General features: G+C 41.5%; 1 protein-coding gene across 1 annotated transcript in view; it reads left to right on the top strand.

The window, feature by feature from the left end:
• The window catches only part of DNAAF8 (dynein axonemal assembly factor 8), a 1,006,155-nt gene that overhangs the window by 789,520 nt on the left and 203,821 nt on the right, over positions 1-12,814 (top strand). The window contains exon 27 of the mRNA XM_086939618.1: positions 4,137-4,257. Coding sequence (XP_086795744.1) covers positions 4,137-4,257 — 121 coding nt within the window. The remainder of the gene's footprint in view (positions 1-4,136; positions 4,258-12,814) is intronic.

Raw genomic sequence — 12,814 nt, 5'->3', positions numbered from 1 at the left:
ATCTCTATCCCTATCGCAGGAAACTCAAGAGATGTGGGAGTGGATTATACAACACGGCATAACACTTAGAGCGGAGCATGTGAGGGGGGCTCACGACTCCTTAGCCGACAACCTCAGCAGATCCCTCACAAGCTGCCACGAATGGGAGCTAGAACAGGAACAGGTGAACAGACTCTTTCAAAGTTGGGGCACACCAACTCTGGATCTGTTTGCGACAAGACAAAACAGCAAATGCCTGTTCTACGCCAGCAGATTTCCACAACGGGGGTCAAGAGGGAATGCCCTGTCCATGAGATGGTCAGGAATCTATGCGTACGCTTTTCCCCCCCGATACCGTTGATACCAAGGATTCTGCAGAAGATGAAGAGGGAACATTGCACTCTTCTCCTCATTGCTCCTCGCTAGCCGAGACAGTACCGGTTCCAAGAACTGCTCCTGTTATCTCGACAACCTCCAATTCGTCTCAAACCGACTCTTTCCATGCTGTCAAGGGAAGAAGGTCAGATTCTGCACCCGGATCCTCAATCACTGCACTTGCACGCGTGGCTCCTGACTTCTTAGAGTTTAAAAATCTCCAAATCTCTGAAGACCGTAGAACAATTCTGTCTCAAGCCCGTGCTCAGAGTACTATCAGAACGTACCGTTTCAAATGGAAACGCTTTTGTTGCTGGTGCGAAGCAAATAATATTCATCCTCTTCAAGTTCCACCTGAGGATATTCTACCTTACTTTCTCTAGCCAAGGCGGGTCTGGTATTCTCTTCTGTTAAGGTACATCTTGCCGCCATATCCTGATTCAGAAGAAGTGCGAACAAGCCTTCACTATGTTCATCTTCACTGATAAAACAATTTCTGAAAGGATTGTTTCGAGCCTTTCCTCCAATTCTACTTCCGCCTCCCGAATGGGACCTCAATATTGTCTTGTCCCAATTAATTAGGAGACCGTTCGAGCCTATCTATAAGGCTGAACTGAAATTCTTAACCTGGAAAGTGGCTATTTTACTAGCTCTCACTTCAGCCCGGAGGGTTAGTGAAATTCAGGCGTTCACCATTTCAGAACCTTTCTTACATTTCTCAAAGGATTATGTCACATTGACAACCAATCCGAAATTCATACCAAAGATACCGTCTCATTTTCATTTAAACCAGCCGGTAAAGTTGAAGACCTTTTTCCCGGATCCTGTCACACCGGCTGAGAAGGCCCTCCACTCACTTGATGTCAAACGATGTCTAAAGTTTTACCTTCAACAAACTAAGGACATAAGAAAATCTAACCAGCTATTTGTTGCTTACGGACAGGTCACGCTAGGACAAGCTGAAACTAAAGCAACCATAGCTAGATGGTTATCCTCAGTGATACAATTCTGTCATGAAAAGGCTAATAGACCTTTAGTCAGAAAAGTCAGAGCGTGTTCCACTAGAATGATGTCGGCGTCGACCGCTTTATTTGCTGGAGTCACGCTGGAGAACATTTGCCGAGCTGCTACATGGAAGAGTGTCCATACTTTTACAAGACACTACTGTTTGCAGTCGGCATTACATGATGATACAGCAGTAGGAGAGGCGGTGCTGCAGCATCTTCTTCATTAAGGTTAGACTTTTCAAAGTCTCTTACATTATATGGATGTTATGTAAAGATGTATAGTTTACTATAATGCTCTGTTTATCAAATGTTGTCTTTATTATAAATGATAGTATAAGAAGGTTATTCTGCATGTGTGTATACTTACATTTTAGTGCTCTATAACCTTCCGGTTGTGTGGGGGATATGTACAATTACGGTTTGTCTCCCACCTTCCGCTAACGACAGATATGACTTTACTGCTTGCTATTCTGATTCAGGCATGTGAATCTATGAAAGATACCCCAATACTGGATAAGAAACAAGTTACTTACCTGTAACTACAGTTATCCAGTATTGGTATCTTTCATAGATTCACATGCACCCACCCTCCTCCCCGGCAGGGCAGTTCTTTATTAGGGATACATACTTCTCACTTGTGCTGGGAAAATCTGAGGAGAACTGCCTCTGTTGGGAAGGTCCTAGAGGGTGCTGTCAGCTGATTGGTTGGGACTACTTTTCAGTCCTTTTTACATAATGAGGTAGATAGGCTGCTAAGTTTTGGGCCTAGTTGGGCCTATAGTCTATTCAGCCTACTACAAATAATTTTCTAAGGCACTGCTATTGTATATATTATTACCGTGGGACTCCCGCCTCGACGACAGGGAATGATTCAGGCATGTGAATCTATGAAAGATACCAATACTGGATAACTGTAGTTACAGGTAAGTAACTTGTTTTCTTACCTCTAAACTACTGGTGACACCTAGATACCACTGGTGATCTGGTAGGATCACCTGCAAATCAGTATTTTTCCTGGATTGGCATTTGGAGAGTTTGAGGTGGACACAAGGGGTGCTGTCTGGTTTCATGTGAATCTTTGGGAAAGCTACTCCTGGCCAGTATGTTGCAATTGGGTTTACTTCAGAACTACAAATTAGTGAGTAGAGAATGTATTTGAGTAGCATCTGTCTAGTTCCTGTCATATAGCACTCTAACCAGAGTAGTACGACTAACCTGGGATAGAGGAGAAACTGAACCTGAGGATAATACGGTCCTACATGAGCTGCTGATGTTTGGTGAGAAGTGTGAACAGAAAATCTCACCTATATATATATGAGGTGATGATAAAAATGACTGAAAAAGCATTCTCTAACTTACACGGTAAAGGGTAGAAGTTTCTGGAAAGGGATATAGATGATATTGTGTAGTAGAAAATTATACCATATGCAACTACAGTACCCAGAAACGACAGGGTTAAGCTAGTCACAGTTCACACAAACGTTGTGTGTAAGCCGATCCGGTTTAATTATCTACATCAGACAAACCTTGTGCCAGCTAGGCTGTACCAAGTATTCAACTCTGATTTGGGCTGCTGCCTTAGTTACCTCGCTCCTGATGCACGTTATATCCACCTGGCTTGAAACTGCCAGCGCCATATCCTTACAGATGTGCAAACCTTGGATATATAAAACACAGCAGTTCCTCCTTGATTTCTTCCCCCATGGTATGCTTATTAGGCCTGTTCCCTCACTCAGGTAAGGCCAAATATAGGAGTAGATTTATAGACCTAGCATGTTTACTGGCTAACCAAAAGATAGCCATTGGTTGGAATACCTCTCATGCTTTCTACCTAGGGGCATGGTAATCTTATGTAATCCGTTGGGCTTCATGTTAACTAGCTTTTCTTCACATATCCAACTTTTGTGATTCGTGTCTTAGATACAAGTTTATTATCTAAACACAATGGGAAGAGGCACTAGATAAATTCACAAGGAAAGCTGATAGGGTGCCCCCGTAACCCACAGGTTCTGCATGAGAAGGACTACAACCTTAGGTGCACAAGTAGAGGGGTGCAGAGGGAGAAAACTGTATGACACACTGATGACCAAATACAAACCTCTAACTTAACGCCACTTAAGTTGAAGCCTCGCCAAGTGTGTTGACCAGCATCTTTATTAACTTGGTGGAGCTCCAGGCTTGTGAGATTGTTGAGACTGTAGAGTGTACAAGTTCAAATAATGGCATAAGTCAAATGCATATGAGGGTGAAGCTAGACCATTTTTTTGTTAAAAAAATAAATACAATTACGTAAGACTACATGAAACATAATCAGTTTAATGAATTTCCAAATGTTAATGTTCTGCCCAGATTCCACTGGAGCAGATGAAATTGAGTTCAGGAGGTTGGTAGCAGAAGAATTTGTACTCTTTGAAATAAATACCAGATCCCTTAAAATGAAATGCTCATTCAATCTGGCTATTCTGTAAATTGTAAATAAGGAATTGGCTGCCACAAACAGGTGTTTTAGAGACTTTCTGCATCCAGTCATTAAACATTTAATGGAAAGATCTGTAAGACCTTAGGAGGGTTCCTTACTGGATTACAAAACTGATATGAAATAACCTGCAGGTGCCTTCCAATTACAGGATTTATTTAGTTTCTGCCTTGATTGAATGCTCCTATACTGCATAACTTTGTTATCGGTAACCTCCCCTTATCCATATCAGACTTGTTTATGATGAGCACCCAGTGATCCAGATGATTGATTCTCTTTTGCTTGTTTGTCTTTTGCAGATCTTCAATATTCGATCAGATCCCCTGGTCAGTCTTGAGTTTCACCAGCAGCGTCAAGCAGTGAGACGAAAACTCAGCCACCAGTTCACATCCTCAGGCACGGCAGGATCGCTTTGTCTCAGTAAGGAAACTGAAATGTAGTCAATTCTTCTTTCATTAGAGTGTATATATGGGATGGAAGGCCAAACAGGCAGCTCATCGAATAGCAAAGATCACTATAAGGTTTGTCACATCTTGGAGTAATGAGAGATAACATTGAATGAAAGGACCCTTGGCAAAATCCTTGAAAAACAGTGTCACCTACTCTATTCAAGCTCAGGTTCAAGACAGGTACTGTATTGGCAACCAGAACCACAAGAGTCTCTTCAAAAGACTGCCAGAAGGAATTGATCAGTAGGCTTATCTGACTCAGAACTCAGACTCGCTAGGTAAAAACAATTGGGTGTATTTTGGGCGGAGGTCAAAGGTAAGGCATACCCAACACGACACAACCCCAAGAGACATCCCCAATCCTTTTGTAATACTTCAATGGTGATAATGATTTTTGCAAATTGCAACAAGCCAGCAAGTTGTGGTCCAGGACGAAAAGGGGCGGATATTGTTCTATTGAGAACCTTTGAAGACACAGGAACAGTTGTGCATTTTATACCACAGTTTTTATAAAAGTGGCTGAAAAAAACAGATGTTAACAAGGGGCACTCATTACATATTCCAGTTGTTTCATGAGGTGAAGAGAAAGTCTGACCCTCCACAGGGGCATTGAGGATATTCTGTCCCTACAAAAGATTTGAGAAATGCCAGGGTGAAAAAATAGTACATTTCCAACCCAATCTCCCAAGAAATGTGCAAATAAATTAATGTTTGAATACAGTTAAAGTGTTTGGATGTGCAGTTTCAAAGGGCCTCTAACTTTCAACATTTCATTCTTCCCTTGTCAATCGATTCAGTCATGTGTATTGACTGAGTACATGGACAGGAAAGGATTAGAAAATATTACAAGATCTCCCGATCTCCACTGTAGACAGCATACCTGAACTGAGTTTACCCTTTTAAATAGCATATTTGCTACTCATGCCTTATGCAGCAGTATCCATAATGCCATAAAAGCTATATCAGTAGTTTATGCAGTGCTTCTATGATGATTATAAAGAAACAGCCAAAGCAACAAGTGTCTTCAAGCATCAAAGAAACAACATTAGACAAAACCCCCATCTTCGACGTAATTATAATTTATATATTAGGCTTAAATCTCTTTTCAAGTGCAGCAATGTTGCCCCAACACATATGCTTTGGTAAAAATACACGATTACTGCAATTAAACTCATTTCATTTATGATAAATAAATCAAATTAAAAGTTTAGTAAATTTGGCTGAAAACAACACTGAATTAAATCCTTTTTGAAATTCACAAGTAAAGTTCACGGCTCACCTTAGAAGGATCCTAAGCACTATTGCCTATTTAAGTTTACAATTTTTATTGAAACAAAAATAGTAATAAATTCAATTTGATAAAACTTTATTCGACATTTGACAGAAATATAATATTGGTAAAAAAACATTCAATAAATACATACCCCAAATAAATAGCTCAAACCATATACCATACAATACATAATCATTCATAAAACCAAAAGGTAAATCATCAAAGTACAACATCGGGTTACACAATAGTTCATTGCAAAGAGTGCTCCTCAGCCCGCATCCCACCATCATAGATCTCAGATCATAACAAAAGCCCTTTTATTGCGGTTTGATATCCAAAGGCTATTAACCACAGCATATCATCAGTGCATCACACTAACATTACCCCCCTCCCCCAGAATCTGCCATACAAATTGGGGCACTTTAATGTATGCCACAAATTTAGTGCAAATCTCATCTTATCAAAGGCCTTGTAAAAGCTCTGAGGGGGTCCTACAATGTCTAAGATTATAATTCAGCATACAAAATGTAATAAACCTTTTCCTAATCCCCATAAAAACTTACCAATCAGGGTAAAGTGCATTGTGCTTTGTACAGAGGTTCCGTCGCAGGAACAACAAACATTTGTGTGTGACTAATCTTTCATTTTCGAGGAACAATACCATGATATGAATCCGGTCCAATCTGAAATGGTTCAATAAAACCGCTTAAAACCGTTAGTTACCCACAACAAATATGGTCGTAAACCTGGATGATGCTCCCTGCTTAGATAGCCTGAAGATCTAACTTTCATACTTTCACTCCTAATCACTGACAGCCTCAAATGTACTTAATCTCTTATCTTTGAGGCATGCTCTACTGAGTAGTCTACTAGTAAATGTATCCCTCAAAATCACATAGTGCAGCTTCTCACCCCAAAATCTCAAATATCTTGATTCAAACAATGCAGTCATGCAACTCACTCCTCTTATTTAAAAAATGTAACCTCTGTACAACTTCATAGATTATCACTCTGGATTCTAATAAACCCCTTTCAACACCACCATACTAACAAATGGTATTAACCTTTGCAGCTTTAAATTGAGCTCAGTTTTTAAAACATTCTCTTCATTCTTCTTAAGTAAATTGTACTTTTTTCCTGGTTTTCCTGAGGTGTTTCTCATCCTTTCTATATGTACAGCCACCATGATGGCTGTCTTCAAATAAATGTTCTTCATATGGGGAAAGAAGTCATGGAAGAACAAAGGTGTCCTCCACCTTCCCACTCCATCATGAAGTGCAACTATTATTAGAGGTGTAATACAGGTGGCTTAAGGACAAGAAGAAGGTCCCCTTAGAGCGAAGCAATGAGAAGTAATCCATTCAGCTTTCCGGTCCTCCTACTTCAGAGTGGCAAGAGAGGTGTCATCTTCTTCGTTTGTTCCTGATGTGACCATGTCTGACCTCCTCTTCAGGGTCCTCGGTTGGTTACCCAAGCACCCTGAGTGCTAGATCCCCAGAATTGTCTCTTTGCTGAATTTCACTTGTAAGTAGCATTGTTGTCTTCCATGTGGTCACCAACAAAGCTACAAAGAAGCTTAATATATAGTCAACTACTCCTGTCTATAACACCTCCATTATTTATGGGTTCACACTTCCTAAACCACAGGCTAGACCCACGGTAGCCCTTGGGCCAGGTCATCTGGAAACAACCGTGCCCACCAGTCGGACTCCACCCCTATCAAACCTGTGAATAGGTGACTAGAAAATAAATCCTGAAAGAGCCGTCCCCATCCCAATTGATTCTGCTGCTAAGAAACGCTACACAGCATCTGATTCAACCTTTACCATTCCACCAGAAAAAGAAGGCAAGTGGGTGGATGTGGTGAGGAAGAAAATCTGCACAATTTCATCTCTGCCTTAAGGGTCGCTATTTCTACAGCCCTAATGGGCCATTATAACAAAGAGCTAAGGGTCTCACTAGAATGCTTCTATGGTAGACCTTCCAGGAAAGATAGAGAAGATTTTTCTGACATCCTAAAGGAGACAATGTTGGTTTCAGATCAAGCCATCAATGCTGCAACATGTTCTGCTGATCTGACTGCATGTATTGCATGCCATGGAATTACCACAAGACGGTCTCCATGATTAACATAAAAATCTTTGACCCAGCAGAGCCAAAAACTAATAATGTAGTTGCCTTTTTCTGGTTCCTCCCGCTCTCTTGTCCACATGCAGATGAAGAACTACAATGTATGATGACAGAAGCATAAACACCTAAATCTGTAGCTCTGTAAAAAAGAAAAGAACTTCCTAGATAACAGTTTATGGTGTATGTATGGCTGAATTCAGCAAAAGGCTCCTATTTCTTGTTAGAAGAGTAAACAGCAGATGCAGCATCAAGAACAACAGCAACTTCAGCAGAAGCAGTTTTTTTATTCCCAAAAAACTCAAAAGTTCAAAGATTCTCAATGGGCTTCCATGGCTGCAAGGAAGTCTCCACTGGTGAGACAATAACTCTCTATCTCTGCCGACGCAGTACAGCACTCCAGTGGGAAGAGTATGTTTCCAACTATTGGTCCACTTCACAGATCATCAAATAAGATGTTTGGGTGCTTAAGATTGTGAAGTCTATTTACAAAATCAGGTACCAATTGTTCCCTTCTTCCATAGCTCAGAAATCATTCAATGCATGGCACCTGAAACATCAAATTCATGAAGGAACACGCTTCTCTGATAAATAGAGATCAAGAAAGTCTCCAATCAGGAAAAGACCAAGGGAATGCAAGTGCTCACCGAGAATATGTCACTTTACTCATTTACACATTTACAACATGTGCCATTACCCTGCATTTTTTACTCTGCAAAATCTTTTACAACGCAGAACTTTACAACGCATTTCATTCCAACACATTATCCACTACAACGCAATTTACTATTCTAACTCCACCGGGGCATGGTAATGGAGAATGCGTTGTAATGGTTTGCGGTGTAAAGCCCTGCGTTGTAAACGATTTTGTAGAGTAAAAAATACAGAGTAATGGACTGCATTGTAATGCAGTCGTGGTAAAAGATGTTTACTGCCCACCGATACAGAACTTGTAGCATATCAAAATGCTAGGATTGAGAGCTGTTCACCTACCATTGAAGTCCTTCCTTCCATCAATGTTAACATTGACAGTTGTGATTGAAATTGACAACTTGACTACTCTGTACCATTTCAAAAAGTGTTGAACGAAAGTCAAGTACCTTTCAAGGAAGGCTTAATCGCTATAGTAACCGGCGCTTGTGAATACGTTCCCCTGACCGCCATCCCCTGACCGCCATTCACTTTCCAGGGTTTCTGAACTGGAAAGTGGGTGAGTTCAGCTGAAATCTACTAGAATAATACTACTGTGTTTTGGATGACCTCATCTTACAAGACATTTTACGAGAATGGGGCACCCCACGAACTGCCCTGTGCGCCATTACTCTCATTGCACATGATTATCACAAAGCGTAGGCTTATATGTGACCTTCTGCACTGGTATGGAGTATTTTTCTTTGATACAAGCAAAAACACAGGCTTGCACAGCTGCTCTATAAATATTTATTTTACCAGAAAGGATCATGAATTATTACCACTAGCATGAATTATTACCACTAGCGCAGATTGTGCCTTTTCTCTTTTTTCTTGTCTATTTTCCTGTTTGTTACATAATTGATCATTCATTTTGTCACCGACATATAATTCTGCACTGTGCCCAGTGCTCTCTTTTTCTGTATTGTGTAATGCTGAGTGCACATTGGTATGGTTTAGGTACTATGATACTCAAATTGTGACTACGACAGTTGGCTATAAATTTTCCATGGCTTAACAAATCCCCACAGAGAAATGAAATGTGTTCTGATGGAATTCAAGCAATAAACTGTTCTGTTATTGGAATAACATTAACGTTATGGTTTTAGGACTACCTTAGTTCAAGACCATTTGAAAATCATTTGTCCATGTAACAAAGTAGCAACTGAATATAGTGGTGTGCTTCCATTTCCAATATTCAATTTAGTGTGTTTAGAAGCAGGTGGATCCTAGAGCGTGTCAAGAGGTAAACAGTTTTACTGTATCTCATGTATTGGTTAAAATCTGTGTTTCAATTCTCTTCTTTAAAAGTGCATTTGGCTGCAATCACTACATATAGATAGAATTCCTCTCGGAAATCCTTTTCACCATCCTAGTGAATAATAGTTTCCTTGAATGGCTTAAGAAGGTGTTTCTTGCTTTTAGGAAACTCATGCTTTCATTGGAGCATAACATTGTTCTCTCCAGATTAATATCTTCCATTGCAGCCCATGGACAAAACAGACTTGCGTGCTTCTTGGAAAGTAGCTTTCCTCGTGGCTCTAACTTCTGCCAGAAGTGTGAGAGAGCTTCAAGCTCTGTGTTCTGAAAACCCACCTTTGGTTTTCCACCACATCAAGGTATTCTTACGAACACATCCTTCTTTTGTCTCAAATTTAATATCAGATTTTCATGTCAATCAGTCATTTACACTCCCTTCATTCCAGATCTGGCAGAAAGAGCTCACCGTATTGCCTAGCCTCGAAGAGAGCTTTAAAATACTACTCTGACAGTACAAAGATGTTAAAAAAAAGCAACTGCTTGTAAATTACTGCGTGTTTTAGCTAGATGAATTGTGGCCTCCAAAATGACTTCTTATCAGAAGGCTGGCTCACAGACCCCTTCCGGGAAAATCTAGAGCAAATTTATGAGAGGGAAAGCAGCTACCATTGCCTTGATGAGAAATATTCCAAATTCCAGAGATCTGCAAACAGCAACCTGGAGGTCTGTCCGTACTTTCACTAAACATTATTACATTTGAATCACTTGCCAGAGAAGGGAAAGTTGCTTACCTGGTTCTCTGTCATGGGTATTCTCTCTCAATCCATAAATAATTCTCCTGCTTCCACATTGTTTCCAAATGTATAGACAAAAAGTCTGTAAAACCTAATCCTTCCACTAAACCAAACTGCCTCACAGACCCTCTACTTCATGATGGCAAGGCTGACTGCCTTACAGTTCCTTAAAGGTGTGCTTAGATTAGCCCGCTATCGCCTGAGCTTTTCGCAATAGCTATAGAACCATTAGCATTGCAAATCCACACTCTACACTGGCCATTACTATTGAGGATTCAAGATCGATGGTCTCCCTCTCCTCATATCCTTATATGCAGATGATCTATTAATATATCTTTGAGGGAAGCGCTCTGAAATAGAGGGCACCTGTCACACGCTAGATGAATATGGCTGCTTATCAGGACTCTGAGTAAATTGGGATAAATTGAATGCTTTTCCACTCCATGCTCCAGGCGCGACTACTATACCGCCACAGGTAGGTTATGATCTTTGCTGGGAGCCATGGACATTTAGATATCTGGGGATCCGAATCTAACATACAATGGCCGATGTTCTTGAGGGTAACTTGCAATTTACATTGACATCCCTTCAATCCTCCATTAAATTCAGGCTGACCCTCTCTTTATCCGTGGTGGGCAGGACTGTGCTGTCCAAATGGTTTTCCTTCCTGCCTTTTATTCTTCTTCACAGCATTACTGATTCGACTCCTGAAATCCATCTTTCTCGAGATGGATAGCCTCTTGCTTCACCTCATCTGGGATACAGGGCATCGAAGGCTGGCGTTTTCCAAACTCTGACTCCCCACTGATGATGAAGGCCCAGCAGTCCCAGACTTGGAACTTTACTATCTAGCGGCACAACTATAATGGGCGGCTTATTGAAGACAATGCAGATGGGAGCGTATGCCATCTGGGATCCGCTTTATTCTAAATCACACTTTTTTCCGACCATTTTGTTTAACCCAAATGTTCGACTGGGCACCCCTGCCCTGGACACTTATAGGTCATTCTACAGTTCGCATTAAACCAGGGCTTTGGAACAAACGAAGACAGGAACCCCTAAAGTGGAGGACCTCCCTCTGACACTGTTACTACATCTCCCACACAAGGGAATCTGTCAAGGCTATGAGACAGTGAAAGGAGGGGAAAGACGATGCTTGAAATTGGTATGTGGCTGGGAAGCTATGAGACTTTGCAGATCTGGTGGAGAAGTGTGGCTCACTGGTTAGAGGAGGCAGACCTGGAAGCAGAGGTCAGCCCGGGACCAGGGTTCAATCCCCGGCTCGGCGGGGTCTTGAGTCCTAAAATGTCCATGGACTCGACAATTCTCGCTCCGGTGCCTACTCGACTCACGGGTTCACACTCTGTGACTCTGGGCAATAGCTTGCTTAATCTCCACAACGGCCCCTCGCGGCGGGATGCCTGGCTTTCACCTTGCGGATACCCTGCCGGGGCTATCTCACAGGGGAATATCAGGATGGGTTCCCTAAGCAAGCGCTTAGAAACCAGTGGTGATTTGCGCTATATAAATTCCTGTACATTTACATTTACATTTGTTGATTATGCACTACTCCCTACTATACGGGCTGTTGTGGCAAGGGTGCGGTGGGCAGTCGTGTTAAGGGTACGGTGGACATCGGGGTACCCTCACCCCACTCAAGCCTGAAGATAATTTACTCCATCCCTCGCCAATCTCATGGGATCACTCCTTTACAAAGCGTTGAAGGCACATACTCAGAGTGTACGGCCTGACCAAAGGGACAGCCAGTCCAGAGGCATGGACCAAGTACTCACAGACGGGGACTGGCACAAAGTCTTGAGATACGCACCTCGCACATCTTGCAATGCCTGATTCCATCTCATTCAAGGGCATATTTCACACCTAATCGCATTATTCTCATGTTTCTGGGAATGCAGGTAGCATGCCCCCACTGCCAAGAGATTAATGTGGACTTCTTTCACATGGTGTGGAGGTGTATAGCCCTTGCCTCTAACTTAGCGACAGTGTGGAACTTAATTTTCTCTTCCAGCGGATAGCGGATACTCATCAAAGTCATAAGAACTGAATAGTCCCGCCCACATGTGGGGACCCTGGAGCAATAGCCAATAATATGCATATATCTACATATATATATACATAAATACCCATATATATAGATAATATGCATATATATATATATATATATATATATATATTACCTACTGGCGGTCGCCAGTAGGTAGTTATAGTTAGGATTTTTTTCAATGTTAAATCTCAAAATTCTATTTGGAATAACTTTGGCACCGGTTGACGAATCTGCCTGAAAATTTCCTGAAAATGGCCTCGTCGAGATGCGGTTCTTCCTTGAAAGTTTGGGGGGGATACGTCAAGCGGGGGCCGAGATA

The sequence above is a fragment of the Lissotriton vulgaris genome, chromosome 10 (genome assembly GCF_964263255.1).
Source record: "Lissotriton vulgaris chromosome 10, aLisVul1.2, whole genome shotgun sequence".
NCBI lineage: Eukaryota > Metazoa > Chordata > Amphibia > Caudata > Salamandridae > Lissotriton > Lissotriton vulgaris.
Note: the sequence above shows the minus strand (reverse complement) of the source record. Positions and strands in the feature narration are given on the sequence as shown.